Below are 21836 nucleotides of genomic sequence, written 5' to 3'. Positions count from 1 at the left end.
ACTTTCCTTTTATTATAATTCTTTAACTTCTATACCTTTAAGGTAGTTAGGCCGAAGATACTACTAAGAAGGACTCGAGGAATAAGCGTCCCCCCGGGGGGATCTAATAAGACGGACGCCGAGTAGGCGCCTATCGTACCGAAACTAATAATAACGGTGCCTAAGCAGGGACCGGATAATAACGAGGGGTTAACGGATACGCCGGTTACGCTTAGTCCTAAAAATAATAGTTCGTAGGCTAATCGGCGATCCGTCGCTAGCCCCTTAATATTAACGTAAAAGGCGTTAATTACGATATTTTCGTAGTATCTCTAGTAATAAAGCGAGATTAATTAAGTAATTATAAAGAAGCTCGCCGAATAACCGGCGCCCTAGCGCGATTATAAAAAACCGCCGGTATATAATTATAAGCTAATTAGAGAGTTATCTATGGTTATAGAAATCGATAATTAGTTAGTAGCGATTAAGACTAGGAATTAGTTTAGACCTAGTGCCTTAGTGCTATAGTAGATTAAATAGGCTTTAATAAAGCTTGAATATACCTTCTAGACGTCCTAGAGGCATTATACCCGGAAGATTATTAACCCGAATTAGAACGACTTTACGGTGTTTATTCGGTAAGAGTATCTATCCCGGGATATATAACGGTATTATTACCGTAAGGAACTTTATAAGCTATAAATAACCGGCGATATAACGCCGATAAAGCTATTCGAATAGTAGGATAACCTGTATAGGCTATTAGGCTAGGAGATAAGTAGAAGCGAAGAGCGTGCCTATAACTATTTTAGTCGGCTACCTCTATATATTAAGGATAAGATACGAGAGCGGAAGACCGAATTAGACGAGGCGGTGACGCTAGCTTAAGAGGCGTAGCTATTCTAGGATATAAGCCTTATTAAGAAGGCAAGCAGTAAGCGATCGGATACTAGTCGTAAAAGGACCCTATTAAACTTCTAGTATTCGGACGGTCGCTTAAGCCGGGTAAACACTCCGGCGACTAGTCGGCGTATACCCGCTAAGCCAGGTAAGACGGACTCAAAGGGGGCGCCCCTAATAAGTTAAAAGGTATCGGGCTCGGGCCTAGAGCCTTTATAAGCATAGCCTAGCACGCGTGCCTTTATAGGCGAGTGCTATAACTATAGTAAAAAGGGTTACTATTCTAAGGACTATTATAGTAATAAGGAACGGCGGATAATAGCCGACGACGGGGCAGCGAAGAGTTATGCCCGCGTTAATAATATATACGCTACGTATAATAACCTTAATAACGATATTCGGGTTAAAGAACTTTATTTATTAGGAAACAAGTCGGTATAGACGGGGAGGCCGAACCTATACCCGATAACCGGCCAGCGATTATAGTTAGCGAGGTAGCGAGATTTATAGCGATAATAATCCGTCACGGAAAGGAGATCGAGTTTAGCGTGGATTTAGATACCTATGTGTAGGTAGATATTATTAGCCCGGCGTTAATAGAACGCCTAGGGTTAAAACCGCTCTTAGAGATTAAGACCCCGGAGATTAAAGCCTTTAATAGTAGCCCGGCGAGGGTTCGCGGAGCGTACGGCCTAGCTTTTTATTTACTGGATATAAAGGGATAGCTACGCCTATTAAAAAGGGTCTTCCTATATACGGATCGACTTAAGGGTACCGGATAATTACTGCTTTTAAATAATAGTATAGGTTAGGAAGGTATTATAATTAATACGGCTCGCCGAATATTCGTTTACGGGCCGATCTTAATTATAGACCCCGAGCTATAGGCTTATAAGATTATTAAAAAGCGAGCGAAGGCGTACGTTATATATATCGCTACCGCTACTATTATCGCACCGGGGACGCCGGATATAACTATTCCGTTTATAAATAACGATAAGGTAAGATACGGACTAGTCGTCGAACTGCCGCCGGAAATCGCTAATTATTAGGATGTGTTTTCGGAGCAGGCTACGAAGGAGCTACCCTTACTAAGGGACGCCGAATATATAATTAACTTATAAGACAGGAAGGAACCGCTATTCGGGCCGTTATATCCCCTGTCTTAAGCCTAGCTAGAGGAGCTAAAGAAGTATATCGCCGAAGGGATAGCGAGCGGTCGTATCTAACAGTTAATAAGCCCTATAGGCTTACTAGTACTATTCGTGCCTAAGAAGGATAGTAGCTTACGACTCTATATCGATTATTAAGGGTTAAACGCTATAACGATTAAGAATAGGTACCCTCTACCCCTAGTCGGTAAGCTATTAGATAGGCTCGCCGGGGTAAAGTACTTTTCTAAGGTGGATATCCGAGATACCTATTATAGGATCCGGATTAAGAAGGAGGACCGCTAGAAGATAGCGTTTAGAACGCGATACGGCCACTATAAGTATACGGTTATGCTATTCGGGCTAATAAATACTCCGGCCACTTTCTAGGCGTATATTTACCGAGTACTCGCCGGTTTACTAGATATATATTATATCGCTTACCTAGACGATATCCTTATATATTCTACGTTAAGGGAATAATATATAAAGGACCTAAAAAAGGTCTTAGATCGGCTTTATAGGGCCTAGCTATACGCGAAGCTATTAAAGTACGAATTCTACCGTGACTAAGTAGACTTCTTAGGGTTTATAGTAACCCGCGAGGGTATCGCGATAGATCCGGAATATATACGTGCGGTCGCCGAGTAGCCGGCGCCCGAGTTATTCCGGAATATCTAAGTTTTCCTTAGTTTTACTAATTTCTATAGGAGGTTTATCGAAGGGTACTCTAGAGTCACGACGCCACTAACTACGCTATTAAAAGGCAGTTAGGCAGGTAAAAAAAAGGGACCTTTTAAGTTCCCGGATAACGCTAAGCGGGCGTTTAAACTGCTAAAGGTCGCCTTTAGGTTAGCGACTATTCTACGGCACTAGAACCTAGTGCTGGATACTAGGGTTAAGACGGACGCCTCGAATAAGGCTATTTCCGGGATCCTAAGTTAGAAGTATAAGACTAGATAGCGACCGGTCGCCTACTTCTCGCGGAAGCTTTCTAAAACGGAGTAATAATAGGGTATAGGATAGCAGGAGCTATTAGCTATAATAAAGAGCCTCGAGTATTAGCGCTATTATCTTAAAGGTATAGGATAGGCGTTTATAGTACTAATAGACTATTAGGCGCTTAAGGGTATACTAAACGCGCCGGCGCGGGACCTTCGCGGAAGGCTTACTAGATAGGTATACCAATTATTATTATTTAACTTCGAGGTTTAATACCGCCCGGGTAAGATAAACCCGGTAAACGGCCTATTAAGACGGCCGGATTATATAATAGATAAGACGCTATACGATAATATACTTCCTACCTTATTATAAAGATTATAACTAGTTAGCGACCTCCCGATAAGCGTTCGCTAACGGATTATAAGTATCTATCTTACCCTAATAAGTAACGCGGTAAAGATCGTATACGTTTAAGCCGCTCGGGTAACGCTAACCGAATATAGGCCTAGTAAATATAAGCGGGTATAGACTCTATAAGAGGGGGCCCTGCCTAGCTTAAGAGACGAGGACGGAAGAGGGCTACGACCCTTATATCCTACCGATAGCACCCGGCGTATTATCGTCGCTACTATTACCCGCTCCCGAATATAAAACGTGGGGTATAGGGCGACTGCCTAGCGAAGGGTCGCCGATAAGATATCGCCGACGCCTAAGGCTAAGGCTAGGGTTACTATAATACCGGATTAGTATATCCTATATTCTATAGCCAGAGAGCTAGCTAGGAACGAAACGGCAGGTTAGTATACTATTAGCGAGGAACTAAAAGATCTAGTTAAAGGGCTATAGACTATTAACCCGGATTATATATCCTTAATTAAGAATATTCGCTAAGGGACCGGAAAGAGAGCGGGGTACTCTCTTAGAGATAAGGATATGCTACTATTTAAGGGATGGTTAGTACTGCCTATATAGGGCGCCCTAAGGGCGGAGGTCCTGCGATAGCACCACGATAACCCTAGAGCCGGGCATATAGGAGCGAATAAGACGCTTAAGCTGATTTTAAGAAAGTTCTACTAGGTAGACTTAGCGGCGGATATTCGCGATTATATTACTATATATTCGGCGTGTTAAGGGGTATAGGTGCCGCGATATAAGCCGTATAGTTAGCTATAAACGCTGCCGTTACCTATATATCCGTTCTAAGAGATTAGTATAGATTTTATTATAGGTCTACCGCCTATAAAAGGGGTAGACGGGTAAACGTATAACGCTATCCTAGTAATCGTCGACCGGTATATAAAGTACGCTCTATTTATTCCTACGCGGAAGGACCTAATAGCACCCTAGCTAGCGGCGCTACTATATAAGGAAATTAAGTACCGATTCGGTAGCCTAGAGGGTATAGTGATAGACCGGGATAAGCTATTTACTAGTCAGTTTTAGACAGAGTTCTACCGTAAACGGGCGAACGCTTAGCGATTATCCACCGCTTACTATCTATAAACGGATAGTTAGACGGAATAAACGTATTAGTTCCTAATTAAGTACCTATAAATAATCGCCGGTAACGCGATAACGTAATAGCCTATTTAGTTATTAAAAGTAGGGTTCGCCTATAATAATAGTAAGCACTCCTCGCTTAGTATCTTATTATATAAAGCGTTATACGGGTACTATCTATATATAATAGAATATATTCGACCCAGGGACGATACCCGGGTATAGGGCGTCTAAGAACGTATTAAGAAACTAGCGGAGGTTCGGCGGAAGGTCCGCGAATACTAGGCGTGTGCTATAAAGCACTAGGCTCGGCACTATAATAAGCGCCACTAACTATAATAGTATAAGATAGGCGACGTTATTAGACTATCCACGAAGAACTTCTGATTCCGGTAAGGGTCAAAACTAACACTATAATATATTCGGGTATAGGTAACTAAGAGGATCGGCGAGTAGGCGTATAGGGTTCGCCTTCCTGCGTAGTATATAAGGATATACGATATATTCCCGGTATCCTTATTAAAACCGTGGAAAGACCGAGTAGCCGTAAAGCCACCGGCGAAGGATCTCCCGCTCCTAGAGGAGGAGTAAGATAAATAGGAGGTAGAGGATATCGTTAGTTATAAAGAAGAATAAGGGAAAACGTTCTATCTTATAAAGTAGGTAGGCTAGCCAGTAGAATATAATACCTAGGAACCAGAGGACCACCTAGAAAACGCTCTAGGGATCCGGAAAAGGTACTAGAAGCATAAAAAACATATATATAAAAAGTAGGACGACTACGAGATAGTATAAGGCGCTAAAGGGTTATCGGATATAAATAAGAACTTAACTATAGGTTATAATAACCTTCTCCCTTATAGTGACTAAACGAATAGGGTTAAACCCCGCCTAGTCCTAAAATAAAAACCCTAGACTATTAGAATAAAGTTTAACGCTATTTTAGGCGATTATTACTAGCGAACGCTTAGCGAATAAAAATTAATTAGTTATTAAAACCGTAGAAATCGGTTTTGTTAATATTAACGGCGGTATCGTTATTATTATCGGGGGCCGACGGAGTAGCGGTAGTATAGCGATAAGGCGTACGGATACGATAACGGGGGATATCCTCCTTATCGGAAAAGGCAAAATTCGGCGGCGTATACTCGGTATTACTAGCCGGAGCCGGGGGACTAATAGCCGACAAAGCGGCGGGAGCTTAACGACGAGCTAGGCGGCGGGGATAAGCCGTGGAGGGACGAGGAGTAGGCTTAATAGCCTTATTAGAGCTATCGGTAAAAGGATTATTACTATTAGCGGAGGCGTGCCTATAACGAGTAGCCGCTAAGCGGCCGGTAAAGCGATATACTAAAATAGGGCGCTAGGGGTTATTAATAGCCGCTAAAAGGTCAGCGAGACTATTAAGGACCAGGAAGGTATCCAGGCCCCCTAAACGTCCTTTATAATTAAAAGGGTAGTAACCGTTAGCCGCTAGATCCTTAATAAAAGTAATAAGCGATTTAACGTCGCGGAGATCGTCCTTACGGGGAGGGCGAGTAAGGTCTAATAGCGCCGAAGCTTCGGCGTCGTTAATACGACCTAATCGATATATAAAGTTAACCGTTATTATCGAATAAAGAGAAGAAATCTTATCTAAAACGAGCGTTTAAACCTGCTAACTATTAGAATATAGCCGAAGGATCGCCGACTAAACGACTTATATTCTTTACGGAGAGCTTCTTCTCTCCACGGTCTATAACTACACGGAACCACTTATACGCTTTAGAAATACGTTTATAGCCACGGCGCTAAGCCATCGGCGTTAGGTTATCGTCTAATATATAGATCTGCTTACTGCTATTCTAAAGTAGCTAAGTAACACCTAGTATAAAGGCGGGAATCTAAAACTAATTAGTATAGGTAATCGCTAAATAATCGGCGAACGTATAGCGATATATTATTAATAGCCGCGAGCGTAAGTAACGTAACGGCTAGTACCCGTGCTATCGCTAGCCTTATTAAAATAATTAATACCGGTATAGGAGTCTAGGCGCGAGATATAGAAGAGGCAGGGCGCCTTATAAGGGAGGGCCGACTCCTAGCCCTTATTAGTATCGTATTTTAGCTTATAAAGAGTAATAGCGACTTATAAATTAACCGACGATATAACGATAAGCGATCGGCGTTAATAATAATAATAATAATAGCGATAATAAAATTAAGATAAATAAACGAATAATCGGCGAGAAGTCGGCGATTATAATAATAGAAGATAGTTATAGGAAGAAAATTAGGAGCTATAAGGAAAATTACGCGAAGAACTATATACTTATCGCTAAACGGTTACCTAAAGCTAGGTATAATAGCCGCGAAAGGTTAGATAACTATAGGCAATAATAATAAGCATCGCGGAGTTTTTATAGTAATATTCGGATAAATCATGAGGTATATAGTCGGCGATAGAACGCCGACGAATAAGGAAATAAGGGAGCGGCCACTCTTTTTCCTACGGGTTTTAATAAGGGCTTATATAGAACCAGATAGAGATAATTAATCGCGATAAACGCGTAATTAAAGGTATTATAATAATATAAGTCTGCGGGACTAGACTTATTAGGGGGGGGGTAGTATAACGAGATAATCGCAGAACCATCGGCATATAGTCGGACCGATGGCCGCGCACGGACCACCGATCCGAACCTATCTCTATGCGTACGATAAGGGATTAGTTTAATCCCTTAAGTTAAAGTCTTGGTTTAAAGTTAGTGCTTAGTTAACGAATATACTGCGATTACTCTGCGATACTAAGCTATCGAGCCTTTTCTATAATATCTTTTCCTTAACTAAAGTCTACGGACTTTCCTTTTATTATAATATACTATACCGGTAATTCTATATAAATCCATTTCCTATATATACTACGCCACACTCCTCTCCCTAGGGTGGTCTAAGCTTACTAAGTATTACGGGCTGACCCTATAGAGATAATCCGGTAAAGCACCGGATCTTCCGACTAATTATAGTATACTCCTAGTGGGTCGCCGCGATATTATATTTAGGTCGTAGGCACCTATAGAGTTTTCCCCTTTCCTTCTTTTCTCCTTAGCTTTAGATAATTTAATTATTCGGCCTTACTCTATAAATAACTCGTGACTAGCGGCTTATATATCTAAAGCTAAGCGAAACCTATACGCTACGCTAATAAAGATAGACTATTACTTCGATCCACCTCCCGGCGCTCCGTCACGCCTAGCGGGCGAGTCGCCTAAGGCTATAGAGTAAAGGAGGGAGATTATTAACCCTTTATAGACTTAAGTCACGACCTTAACTACCTAGATCTAAAAATAACAGAACGCTATTAACTAGCTATTATAGGCGATATAAAACTAATAATATATAACCACGCCTTATCTTATTATACTATTAGAAAAGACTATATAGGGCCCTTAGCCTCCTATTACTATACCTATACCCGATATAACGCCTATTCCGAACCTTAGGACTAAAGCACTTCTACTACCCTAAAAGTTTAACGGTAAACGCTCCGAGTACGCGAGCTAGTTATTTAAGATTCGCGAAAAGCTCCTACTTAATTAATATCTTTTCTAGAACGCTTATAAGAAGTGGTATTTTATTAACGCCTACTTAGATAAAGCTCCCCGCCACGTTATCGCCTCCTTCTAGGCCATAGGCGGAACCGATAGTTAATATAACCCCGAAGACTTCCTTAATTACCTTAACCGTATATATAAAGACGTTAATAAATAACCCTATACGGCTAACGCCCTAAGAACGTTACGCTAGCGTAAAGACTAAGCGTTTAGAAGCTTTATACCCGGTTTTAAATAATAGCTCGCTCTCGCTAGGGGAGGTTAATAGGATAATACTATAAAGATTATATTCCTAGAGGGAGCTCTTAGTAGTCGCCTCCGCGCCGCCCTTATTACCATAAAACTACTAAATAACTACCACGCTTAGGTAACCGAAGTATAAAGCATCGCTTAGAGACTTAAAGTCCTCGCTACGAGGCTATAGTTCGGCTAAGCGCCACGTAATAATAATAATAATAGTTACGCTTATAATCACGACGGCGATATAAAGATAGGAGGAGTTAATCGAGTATAGACCGAGAAGAAAAAGATAAGAGAGTGCTATAACTACGGAAAGAAAGGATACCTCGCTAAAAGATACCGCTTAAAGAAAAAAGACGCTAAGGATTATAAAGAGAACCGTGTAGCGAAGGTCTTAGTAGCCTCGGATAATAAGACGATCTATACGGGAGTCACGGATAACGACGAAGACTCGGAAAAAGAATAGCTTTAGTATAAAAACGGGTATTAGAGCCTACTATAAAAGAATAAAGGGATTAAAAAGAGTTTATATTATAGTCGCGTAGTAGTTATTTAGCTTTTATATAAGCGCGGATTAATAAAAAGTTAATTACCGCTCTTATAAATACTAGATATAACTATTATATAGCTATAAGTGAATATCTTATAAAGTCCCTCCGCCTCCTATTAGTCGATAAGACTAGAAGACCCTTCTCGGGGTTCTTTAATATTATAGGGTTTATAAAGAGTTCCGGTATCGCTGTATACGATCTTAAGATTAGTGGATATATATAACGACTATTCGCCTATATAATACTAGGATTAGATTATAATATATTCCTAGGAAAACTATAAATAGAATATAATAATATTACTTATTACGCGAAAAGATATCGCCTCTACTATAGAGTGGCCCGGATAGATATCCGACTCTAAGGCGAAGAAAAACCTAATAATATTAAAGCTATCCGTAAAGCTTAAGTAGTAACCGGGTTAGTATTCGCTAGTATTATACGGCGATTATAAAGGAGATAACGGTTTAGTAAAGAGGAACTCGTGCTCTATACTATTAGTATTAAGGATATCGATAAGGCCCTTTAAGGTAAGTCCCTAGTCGACCCCCGGAAGTATATCCTAAAAGAGATATTATAACGATTTCCGGACCAATTCTCCGACTTATAAGTAAACCGCCTTCCCCCTTATCGACCTAGGGTTAACCACGAAGTAAACCTTATATAAGGGCCTGACGGTAAGGAGCTACAATTACCCTAGGGCCCTCTTTATAATATATCCAGAGAGGAACTCTTAGTCCTACGGAAGACCCTTACCGACCTTATCGATAAGGGGTTTATATAAGCTAGTAGCTCCGCCGCTAAAGCTCTAGTTCTATTTATAAAGAAGCTAGGAGGAGGGTTACGATTCTATTATAATTACCGTGCCTTAAATATAATCACCTAAAAAGACCGTTATCCTCTCCTACTAATTACGGAGATACTCCGAAACCTAGAGCGAGCTAAGTGGTTTACGAAGCTTAATATAGTTACTATATTCTATAAGATCCGAATAGCCGCTAGCTATAAAGCGAAGATAGCGTTCCGAACTTAATTTGGCTTATTTAAATAGTTAGTATACCCCTTTAGACTTAGTAGCACCCCCGCGTCCTTTTAACGATATATTAATAAGATATTATAACGCTACCTTAACGACTTTATTACCGTATATATTAACGATATCCTAATTTACTTAAGCGGATCCCTTTATAACTATAAGAAGAAGGTTAACCTAGTACTATAATCGCTAAGCGACGTAGGATTAACGCTTAACCTAGCAAAGTACGAGTTTAGCGTAAAGACCGTGAAGTACTTAGGGTTTATAGTTACCGCCGGCTAGGGCGTTTTATATAACCCCGATAAACTAAAGGCGATCTAAGAGTAAGAAGCCCTAACCTCGGTAAAGGGAGTCCGAAGCTTCCTAGGCTTTATAAACTATTACCGTATATTTATAAAGAACTTCGCCTATATTATATCCGCCCTAATAAGACTAATAAAGAAGGATCGAGTATTCTCCTAGGGTCCTAATAAATAAACGGCCTTTAAAGAGGTTAAGAAGAGGTTCTAGGAGGAACCGATCCTACGATAATAGGTCTTAAGTAATAAGACCTTTATAAAAACCGACTACTTAGGATTCGTACTAGGAGGTGTATTAGTTTAAGAAGACGAATAAGGACGTCGTTATATAATCGCTTACTACTCGAGGCGACTTATAGGAGCTAAGTATAACTACCCTATCCATGATAAGGAGATATTAGCGATTATAAGTTACGTAACGTATTAGAAAGCAGAGCTCCTAAGTTATAGTCGCTTCACGATCCTATCCGACTATAAGGCCTTAGAATACTTTATAATAAAGAAGATACTTAATAAGAGATAAAGCCGATAGGCCGGCAAGCTCGCCTAGTTCGACTTTATACTAGAATACTATAAGGGTGCCGATAACTATACCGCCAACGCTTTCTCGCGAAAAGAATAAGATAAACTAAAGGACTTCTCCGATAAATAGGAATAGGCGCGATATATATAGTTAATCCCTAAGACCTTAATTCCCTTAAAGATCCGCCTCCTTCGCGAATACCTATAACGAGTATTTAAAGCTAATAATAAATTATAATAGCTATAGAACGCTATAGTAGAAGAAGATAACTAATATCGCTAAGCTATATAAGCCGTGTCTAAAGGCGATTAATAGTTTTCCCCCTTATTAGGTCTCTAAGCCTAGATTACCGAATACGGGATTACCTTATAAGGACTACTAATATTCTGAGATTACTTATAGGTACTAGGAGCCTAAGAAAGGAGTATATTATAAACACGAGTAATCTAATCTATACACGACTCTATAATTAGAGGTTACCCGGGATAAGATAATATAATTACCCTTATAACAAAACGCTTCTTCTAGCCAGGAATAAACCGAGACGTATATAGGTTTATACGTAACTATAACGTTTATAACTAGAGCTATACGTGGCGGAACGCTTAATAAGGACTCTTAAAACCACTCCTGATTCCCGAATAAATAAGGAGTAACCTATTAATAGACTTTATAACGGATTTACCCCCCGCTAAGGAGAAAAAGTATAGATACTTATAAGTTATAACCGATCGACTTATAAAGGCTATTACCCTTAAAGCGATAGACTCTATAAAGGCGGAAGCTTATACCGAATAATTCCTATACTATTATCTTCGGTTTTATAGTATACCTCGCGTAATCGTAAATAATAAAGGTTCTAACTAGATAAGTCGCTTTTAGCGATACTTCTATAAATTAACTAAAATCAAATAATAATTAAGCACTATATATTACCCTTAGACTAATAGAGCCACCGAATAAGCGAACTAAGAAGTATAGGCGTACCTCTAAGCCTTTATCTGCTATACCTAAGATAATTAGGATAGGTTACTGCCTACCGCCTAACTAGCATTAAATAACTAAGAGAGCTTTACTACTAAGATAAGCCCGTTCTTCTTTAAACACGGATACTATATTAACCCGATCTAGATCCATAAGGAACTAAGTAGCGATACTCGGGAGTTCGTAGCCTATAACCTACTTCGCTATCTCTAAGAAGCTATAGAGTTCGCCTAAGCCTTAATAGCGGCTATATAGCTATAATAGGAAGAGTCGGCGAATAAGCGTTATATCCCCGCTAAACGCCTTCGTAAAGGCGACCTTATATAGCTCTTACTCACGAACTACTTTACCCTAAGACCGTTATATAAGTTAAGCTAGCTATACTAAAAGTATAGGGTTACTAAGGTTATTAACCCGTATATTATAGAACTAGACGTGCCTTTAAATATATACCTAAGGTTTTATATAGACCTCCTACGATATATAAGCGAAGACCCGCTTCCTAGTTAAATTCTATATAACCCCTAACCCGGACTAATTCGTAACGGCCTTAAAGAAGACGAATAGACAGTAAAGGAAATCTTATACGCTAGGAATAAGAGGGTAGGTAAGGGCGTAAGGAGAGAGGCGTTAGTAAAGTAGGAAGGATACGCCTAGATATCTTAGGAACCGATAAAGTCCTTATAAGAATTAACCGCTCTAGACTATTATAAAAAGAAGTATAGCCCGATTAAAGCTAATAACGGATTATATAAATAGTATAAGAAAAAAAAGAGTTATAGGAAAGGTAGTAAGGGTTAAGTAAAGGTTAGGATAATAATAAAGCCGTTTATATTAATTAAGTTAGGGCGGATAAGCCCCGCCCCTAGTTACCGGGTTTAGGTATTAAGATTAATATTATTATAAGCGTCCTCGCGACTATTAACGCTTTTAGCGATAATAGGAGACGATATAAACGCTATAACCTTAGCCTGCCTATCCTTCTTCTTTCCCTTAAAGGACTCGATATCCTTTACCTTAATATAAATAACCCCTATAATATTCTTAACCACCTATAAGAACCGGTTAAGCCGGCGTAGGCCTTTTACCCCTATAAAGGTAATCGTTATACTAGGAATAGGCGTAATAATAGTAGGAGGCGCTATACTAAGTATAGGTCTACCTGCTATAATATAAAAGTCCCTATAGGGGGGGGAGGCGGTGGCTTATACCGATAAGCAAGGCTTATCGGTACCTAAGTCGATAAGCGTTAAGATAGGCTTATCCTCTTATAAAGTGCTAAAGGTCTTTTTTAAAACCCCGGACGCCTTCTAAAAGGCTAAATAAGCCGCTATAAGCGCCTTTATCGCCTTAGGGCTATAAAAGGGGTTATTATTAACTACCTTCGCCGCCTCTAGGAGTACTACCGATAAACTAGTTATCCTAGGCGGAGAAAGAACGCACTTATAACCGCCCTTTAAGTAATTATAGCACTTAGGATTAGGTATCCTTACTCCGGGTCCCGACTAGTCGCGGTAGCGCTATTTATCCTAGCTATTTATAATAGCCTTTATATAAGAGTAGTAAAAGACTAAACGGGTCCCTTTAAGAGGATATTTTATTCTATAAACACGCTTCGCGGGGCTCTTAACCACTATAGAAGCTTTGCCTGTGGAACGCTTACCCTTAGCCTTAGCGGCTCGGGCTAGCTAGGCGCGGCGGTCTATAGCCGAGGCAGGAGAAGTAATCTCCTTACTAGCCAGGGCGGGAGCAGGTGCCTTCTTACCGGTATTATTATTATTATTATTATTAGCCCCCTATATTATATATATAAGTTAGTAAACGTCGCGCGAAGCTTTTAAGAAGAATAGGAAACGTACCTTAGGGGCCGGAGATAATCCTAAAAACTTAAATATCTTTTAAAAAAAGAGATAAGGGGTTAGAATAATAAAACGGTATACGAAAAGGTAGTGGGCGATAGAAAACGTATTACTAATAGTAAAGGATATTATTAAAGAAAAGAAGAAAAAACGGGATAACGGAGGTAATAGTAAAGTTAGTATTATTAATAAACGAGTTATATAGTCAGGGAAGGTACGTATATCGGTTCCTTATATAAAAGGAATAATCCTATAACCTGTTTATAAATAATAATAATAGCCGTATATAATACGTTAATTAATCGTATAACTATAAAGGCCTACCTTAAGCGCTCTTTAACGAATAAAGAGGTTATTTAGGATTAAAAAGCTATTAAGGGTTATTATTTAATTAATAAAAAGGCGTTATTCGATTAAATAATAACGCTCTATAAACCTATACCGAAGATTAACGACTTACCGAGGGGGGAGGGGGGTAATATTACGGGCTAACCCCGTAGAGATAATCCCGGTAAAGCACCGGATCTTCCGACTAATTATAGTATACTCCTAGTAAGTCGCCGCGATATTATATTTAGGTCGCAGGCACTTATAGAGTTTTCCCCTTTCCTTCTTTTCTCCTTAGCTTTAGATAATTCAATTATTCGGCCTCACTCTATAAACAACTCGTGACCAGCCGCTCACACTAAGATAACGTAGAAGGCATAATACCGGCTATATTATATTATACTGTACGTATTTTTATTTTATAGAAAGAGGTAAAGTGCCTATATAAGCTAAAGCTCGCCCTTTGGGCGCGACTGCGACTTTTAGCTGGCTCCCTATACGATAAATTTAAGCGGACTCCTGATGCGATAGATTATTCCATACATAATGAAGTATCTATCATATTGTTAAGGTATCTACAATAATTGTTAAGTTTGCGGTACCTGGTACGGCACTGTGGAAGCAAGTCACGGAACTTAGCAGTACCTACAATTAGCAGAAAACGGCCGACCGCAGGTACCTGCGATGAAATAGGCAACTCACACGCCCGTCAATAGTCTCCATTGTATTTTCTTCGAATAGCATCCATTGCCAGCGCTTCCGGGAACGGCTCGAGGAACCGGTCCACTTCATCCCGCCAGAACTGGTTCTGAGGGTTCACATTCCATGCGCACGTATATTCCCAGTACAGCGGCATCCATCCTGCGGTCTCCCAGTCGACTATGCCAACGACGTCATCGCCACAGGCCAGAATATTAAAGGAGCTCAGGTCTCCGTGCGAAAATACAGGAGAAGGCCATGGTTGCCTGTGGAAGGAGATTAGACGACCAAGCTCTGGTATCGGGGGGGTCCCAGCGAGCTCTGGCTCGTCCAGGTCCGCGCGGAGCTTCCTGTGAAAGTCATCGATAGTGCGGAAAGGCCCCCAGTGCTTGGGGCCAGGAAGTCGCTGGTCGTATATCGGACCCCCATCAACATTGGATACTCCACAGCCTGTAGGGGCTGGTATTTGGCGGAGCTGCTGGATCATGCTCTGAAGGCTATTGAGAATGCGGGAACGGGACTCGGGCGTACGTTGAAGCCACCCATGGGCAAGACACACACCGTCAATGCGTTCCATGACAATGTACACGCGCCCTTGGTGTTCAAACGCGCTATACACCTTTGGAACCGGAATGGAAGTATTCTCGGCCACGAATCGCATCGCGGATGCTTCGGCAAGTGAGGTAAATGCGGTTGACTTGATGCAGACGCGTGAGGACAGGAAGACAACCGGGCCAGCGCGCTTGAAAAGCCGCAAGAACCATCGAATAGAGAACAGCTTATATAACAAAACGACAGCCCATCGAACGAAAAAACCGTCGTTAATTGGCCGGGATGTCATTGTGACTGGCGCGTGATTCGTTTGTGGCAAGCAGCAAATGTGTGGCGATGTCCGGTCGTGTGCTTGTCAGGGGCATGCGTCCAGTTTCTTCTATAGAGAGACCTTGTAAGTCATATTTTTATGTTGGTGATGAATGATTGTACCTAGGAAAAGTAGGACATGTCACTGGTACTTCTATGTACTAGCCCAGTCTATCATTGGTCGGCTAAAAGAGCGCAGTCCCACGTGATTTCGTGCCCCTGATCGTCGCAACGGTCTTCAGGGGCGTCCCTCGGTCCCTGAACATCACTTCTATACGGCCTGCGGTTGAAACGCAATCCGGGCCAATAACCATCCCGTCGTCCACCCAAGGATCATCCAACTCCAACGGCCGGAGACCTCCATGGAATTGAGTAATGAACAGTGCTGTAGGCGTATTATTCAGGTGCAGGTCCACCGTGTCTAAACTTGAATTATCCCTGACGCTCGATGCTCGAGTAGATAAGATGCTGGGTCGTAGGTCGTGGATCGTGGAAGCGAAACGGTGGTGTAAGTAAATGGTAAACGTGCCATGCGATGCTCGCGCCAGGTTGAAAATGGTACAAGCTGCTCCTCAACGCCGAGACCCGTCGCCCGCTAATGCAAATAGTGATCCAGACATTCTTTCCTCCAAAACAAGCCCCGTGTCTCTCACGTCTCTCGCTGGCGTGGTAGGTTCCGTCCTCGTCTCAGCGCGGCAGACAGTACGCTTAGTCTTATACTGTCTGCATCTCTCTCCACCTGTCTTGACATCCAAGGGGCCCACAGGTCTGTTCATAGGTATGTTGAAACCCTTCCTGCCCCCGCGGCACGATTTTTTTTTGTCCGGACTTCTTTCGCTCGGACGAACTAGTCCCGTTTCTTTAATGCCCTTTCGTTCTCCAGCTGCCGCTCCTTGGGGATAGTGAAGGCGTTGATGCCGAGGAAGTTGCAGATGCTCGTGATGACGAGGTACGCCCAGCGGAAGTAGGCCACAAAGGCGAAAGCGAAGTAGGCGTACAGATAGGCGAGCTCGAACTGAGCAGTGACGGGCGCGAAGCCAAAGCGCGGCAGGTTGCCGAGGAAGGCGCCGCCGACGAGGGGCCAGAGCATCACGGTCCAGAATGGGAATGGCTGGCGGGTGAGATGCGCGAGGATCATCTTGGTGGTCATGCGGCCGAAGACGAACGACATGGTCAGGCAGAAGAGCACGAGGTGGTTGTCGCGCATGAGGGTCGAGTGGGGCGAGTAGAGCCATGCACCGATGGCGAGGGTGTACACCGCCATGGGCGTCCACTCGAGGAAGACGGGAGCCACGGGGAGGCCCTTTTGGCGGCGGGCGCAGACCACGTGGTAGACACAAAACGGGACGTGGCCGACGAGCAGGGAGCCGACGATGATGAGGATCCAGCAGTCGCGGATGGAGTGGTCGCCGAGCAGCGCGGACAGGCCAAACAGGTACTTCTCGCCGATGATGTCGACGATGGGCTCGGTCCAGATACCGGGCCCGTAGAGGCCCGATACGACCATGACGGCGCAGGCGATGAGGATGCCCTCGGTCGGGCCGTTGAACGTGCCGAGATAGAGCGTGTGGGTGTGGTAGGTCTCCCAGGTGGAAAAGAACATGGGAAGGCAGGGGACGAGGGCGGTGAAGACGCCAGACCGAGAGGTGCCGAGTCCCATGGCGGCCGTCTCGAGGAGGCTGCCGAGGGTGCAGTTGAGGGAGTCGATGCCGTGGTCGAAGAGTTCGCCGAGGCCGCTCGAAGTGCGGGTGCGCCTAGCCTGCTTGCCGTCGAGGTTGTCCATGGTCTGGTACATGAACAAGCCGAAGGCGAAACTGTAGTAGATCCATGACGGGCCCTAGGGTGGTTCACGGGGGTCAGTCAGCCCTTTGATTTTCATTCCCCTTCTCACAGTCTCTCTCCCCTGCTGTGTGTCTTCCAGGTGCCATCCTGGACACAAAGCTGGGAAGGGAAATGTTGGCAGACGCACCGGTCCCACCAGGTCGGGCATGACAATGACAAGCAACACAATGTTGGCCAGGATGAAAAAGAAGCCGATCAATGTGACCATGTTCGGGGCCAGCCATAATGGTAAAAGGTTGACGGCGGCATTCCACTGTCGAGACGTCGTTGTTAGCTCTTGGCTGTGAGAGAATACATGAGTGGGATGCGTTGGGGGCCGGTGGCGGCGGCGACGCACATAAGGACCGAGGATATATCGCGACACGGGCGACTTGTCAATGGAGGAATACTTGTACGACTTGAGGTGTATGAGCGCGTCATCCGAGACGCACTCGGCAGCAGCTCGTCCTGCAAATCACATTCCGCGTCAGTGTGAAGTAGGGGACCGGGTTGAGGTTGGGTCGAGAGGTGAAAGGTATATTTCGAGGGGCGCCTCCGACAGCTTTCGTTTGACGGAAGAGCTACCTTATGGGCGAAGGATCGGATCAAAGCATTGTACCCCGACGCAAGGTCTGTGCAGTAAGATATACTTGGTTGGGTATGAGAGGAGGGTTCACGCTCACGTTTGTCATGGGCAGTAGAAGGCCCCATAATGATCTCTATTTCCCGTAGTGGCCGGTGGTATTTCGTCCTTTTTGTCGTTGAGGGCCTAGAACGGGGAGAGATGGGTGAAATTGGCGGCTTGGGTATTACGACACAGTTCACTTCTGAGCCCAGGGCATCATTGGCTCGGCCGGTAGGAGAATGGAAAAAAAGTTTTTGAGAAGACGACGTGCCAAATAACAGTAGATTGCCCTGGAAATTGAGAATTGAGAACGAGGTGGTAATAATGGCGGGTAGGAAAACTGCGGGGACCAGGGACCAGGAGGGGCTGGAGGAGAACCGTATCGAACTTGTGTACGAGGTGCGTGTAGTGCAGCATTGTGCGGTAGTGTGTACGTTGTACCTGGTCTTGGGAGGAACAGCCAACCACAGTGGAGTAATGGCCAGGAACTGCCACTAGACTTTGTGTACATAGGTACGATGGTGAGAGATTCCGCACACTACACTACAACGGCCAACATCAAGAAAGTGTCCATAGCCTCCCTTACTTTTTTCGTACTTCAATCGTTATATCGTTTCCATTACTATGATCACTCTGTGTACGTTGTAGGTATATCAACTGTTGGTGGTCTGAATAGCTGTCGCGCTTCTCCATCCCATCAGTTCTTGACCGCTGGTTTGGGACAGTGTCGTGACCAGTACCTACGAAGTACGTTGTACGTTGTATGTACAATAGGTACCTACCGCTGACACGTGAAAGTCCATTACATAATCATTGGTACACCGTTCAGGTCGAGTTGACACTTACACGGCGACACATCTCGGGCGCTGACCTATTGGATTTCCTGTCCGGCTCAACATGGCAGTCCATTGTCCTGCAACCAGCAGTCTCAGACTCGACTCTCCAATGTGGATAGGAGAATGGGACAGCTACCGCTTCGCATTACACAAAAACCTGCCGCTCGAAAAACAGCTATGCCCACAATATCATCCCATTATTTTACCTGTATGCTGGCTACCTGTTTCCATGCCTTGCAGATCCCGCGAACCCCAAATAGACCTGGGCGAAGATGAAGAAAAAAAAGCCCACTGACAACAGACATTAATCGAAAATCAGGACATCTCGATGGTGCCCCTGCCCAAGGATGTGCTGTGCCGTGTTAACCGTTGTCGAGAGCGCTTGACCATCGATCGGACCAAATGAAACCGATGCAGAATCATCTGCACTACAGACACATCCAACAAACTCTTATCCGATATCCAGCCTCTTTGAACTCGTCTCCGTTTATAGAAGAACAGCAAAGCCGCCAAAGACAGCACTCATCAGCAGAGCGAGACCCATGCCCCCGCCCATCTGCATGGCTGACGCAGCCGACTCGTCGTCGTCGTTGTCGTTGTTGTCATTGTTATTCTCGGAACCCGCCATTCCGGTAAAGATGCCGTCGTCGGCATCGGCCGTGTTGCTCGCCGTCGGCTCAGAAGTGGCCGACGAGGAAGTGACGTTGACGCGCTGGGGGTTCTGGGCACCGCAAGGGTTCTCCTCTCGGCATGCGGACGCGCACGCGCTGTCGCTGCAGGCCGCGACGCACTGGTTGCCCCATTCCGTGCACATGTGATACGGAAGCGTCAGGGAATATTCGGTCATGTTGGGCTTCTTGGAATCGCCGCAGATGCAGCCGTAATTCAGCGCGTCCTGGAGGGAATATCCCCGTTAGCAACTCGTTATCTGTCGTATTAAAGGACGGAAGGGGGGACACCCCGACGTACAGGATCGCATTCGTTGACCAAAGGCGGGCGAGGATCGGTCTGCTCGCAAATGAAGGGGCACGTTCGCGTCTGGTCCTCGCACCATCTGACTGTAACCCAGTTAGCTACAGTTTTGGCTTCTCTCCCGCTTCCCTCCCTCATTTTCTCCTTTCGTTCCATGTTTCGGTAGGGTAGGCGGAGCAGACGTACTTCTCATGGACTTGGGCACGGTGTCTGGTTCGACCCAGTAGTCTTGAGCCGAGGCAGCGGCCATCAAAGTGGCGGCCACGCCTAGGAAGACGCTCTTGAACGATGGCATGTTTGAGGTTGGGATCTAGTACGCTTGTTAGACCAAGGATTATCCCGCGCTGCTGGCTTATATTGACCACAAGTCATTCCCCGGCCGACAAGCCGGCATTGGTGTTCGTACAGCAGCATTCCCGGGGGTAAACGAGCGACTTGTCGACTCCATTCTAGTAGGGAACGTCGGATGACGGGCAGAAGAAACTTACAAGGCGATGAAGATATAAAGATGGCTGAAGGCGAGAGGATAGGGATTGCTCGAGGCGAACGAACGTAGGGGATTAACGAAGGGAGACGAAAGTCAACGGACAAATTGCAAGATGAATAATTCAACGAAGGACAAACGGATCAAGAACCCGTTGAGGAAGAAGAAAGAGGTAATAACGAGGGAGGCGACAGCGGCAGTGACGATGACGGCCCAGCGAGGAAAAGAAGCAAAACGAGTGTCAGAAGGTTTGGTTGCATAAAAGGGGATGATCTCAGCGCTATCTCTCGGATCTGGTCACGATACCTACCCTACCTACCTAATTACAACATGCCATTTTGCCTACTTTTAGCACCCCCACAGCGAAAACGAGCTTTCGCTTCCCGGGCGTGTCTCGGCCTGATCACCCTGTGCAATGTTGGTGGAGATGAGCAGGGGGGGTTTCTCCCGGGCTCCAATCAGCTTACCATCACCAGCTCTGAGAACTGGGATCAGCACGGTTGAGGAATTTCAGTCTAATACACGTACACTCGCGGACGGCTCCGGACTGTCCTCAGTAATCACATATAGTCACAGTAAGCCCGGCAGCAACATTGGTTATGTTCTTATAACCAGACACCGACCAGACGGTGATGTAAGTACGTACCTGTACGCATGTACTACCGGCGTGTACGCTGTACATACAACCTACCTCTGCTACCAGTGGACTCCCTTGGTCCGATACCAACGAATACGAATATTCCAAGACTGAAGCGTCGTTGTGGGACTGGAATAGAACCAATCATATCGTCTAGAACTTGCCGGGGTGTGACAATGAACAGACAGGGGCGGGGTACACCATTGTACAGTAACTCGACACTTATGTCGAGCCGATGTACCTAAATACTCACACCTATTACGTGGTGCTGTAAGTACATCGGCTCGACAGTTTTGTCTCGTCACTGTACCTTGTACGAGGTTTATGTTCGTGGTACCATGTAACTTATAGGTAAGCCACAAACGAGTCGGTCGTTCGATGCTCTCCTTCATGACAGGCACTCCCTCCTTCTTACCATTCCACTGGCATACCGTCCCAAAAAATATCTAGATAATCACGGTACAACATAGGTCGTGAGCTTGAACCTGGACTATGAAAGCAAGAAATCCATCGATGTGGTTCAGCAGTCATGTGACATCTACGCTATGGTTTTAGGTATGTAGTACCTACCTTACCTAGGTATGGTACGTTGACGTTGACGGGCATTCCTTAGCATGCAGGTGGTTTTAGCGTCCAGGTAGGGTGACTCCCCGCCTTTCGCAACAGTGATCATCGACTTGACGGCCGTGTAGCCTATCTCTCAGGCGATCCGAACCAACGGGCCGGCATGTCAAGGATATGTTCTACTTCGTATGATTTCGATGGGTTGCCCCGTTTGCACCGGGCCTACCCAGATACACGAGGTACGAGGAGGCCGGTCACAGAAGTGCTCGTTATGGGCATCGATAGCCCCGCCGTTTGAGTCTCGTATTCCATTAGGTCACCGTCCACATGATGTTACCGAGTATGTATGCGTGGTTGGCATAGCTACTTCGAACGTGGTCGCGCCGATCCTGGAATCAGTCGAACGCATGACACCCCCTCACAATGCAAGTCGGACAATGACGGCCAGGC

The 21836-nt window shown here is 44.4% G+C and overlaps 3 protein-coding genes across 3 annotated transcripts; all 3 read right to left on the bottom strand.

Annotated features, from left to right (window-relative positions):
* Positions 1 to 14596: 14596 nt before the first annotated feature.
* Positions 14597 to 15442, bottom strand: ACRALDRAFT_2034813 (uncharacterized protein; the record flags this gene model as incomplete). Its single annotated transcript, XM_071020764.1, has 1 exon — positions 14597 to 15442. The coding sequence occupies exon 1, from the start codon at positions 15425 to 15427 to the stop codon at positions 14597 to 14599; it is 831 nt and encodes a 276-aa protein (XP_070874835.1). The 5' UTR covers positions 15428 to 15442.
* Positions 15443 to 15514: 72 nt separating this feature from the next.
* On the bottom strand, positions 15515 to 17979 carry ACRALDRAFT_1082094 (uncharacterized protein; the record flags this gene model as incomplete). Its single annotated transcript, XM_071019254.1, has 4 exons — positions 15515 to 17284; positions 17417 to 17542; positions 17627 to 17736; positions 17952 to 17979. The coding sequence occupies 4 exons, from the start codon at positions 17977 to 17979 to the stop codon at positions 16295 to 16297; spliced, it is 1254 nt and encodes a 417-aa protein (XP_070874834.1). The 3' UTR covers positions 15515 to 16294.
* A 549-nt stretch (positions 17980 to 18528) lies between these two features.
* On the bottom strand, positions 18529 to 20488 carry ACRALDRAFT_1064194 (uncharacterized protein). Its single transcript, XM_071016920.1, has 4 exons — positions 20190 to 20488; positions 19888 to 20011; positions 19699 to 19787; positions 18529 to 19624 (listed from the first exon to the last, which is right to left on the bottom strand). Exons 2-4 carry the CDS (start codon positions 19994 to 19996, stop codon positions 19217 to 19219), a joined length of 606 nt encoding a protein of 201 aa, XP_070874833.1. The 5' UTR covers positions 19997 to 20011; positions 20190 to 20488; the 3' UTR covers positions 18529 to 19216.
* Between the last annotated feature and the right edge of the window lie 1348 nt (positions 20489 to 21836).

The sequence above is a fragment of the Sodiomyces alcalophilus genome (assembly GCF_042370955.1).
Source record: "Sodiomyces alcalophilus JCM 7366 unplaced genomic scaffold ACRALscaffold_4, whole genome shotgun sequence".
In the NCBI taxonomy this organism is placed as follows: Eukaryota; Fungi; Ascomycota; class Sordariomycetes; order Glomerellales; family Plectosphaerellaceae; genus Sodiomyces; species Sodiomyces alcalophilus.
This window is presented reverse-complemented; position numbering and strand designations above follow the sequence as displayed.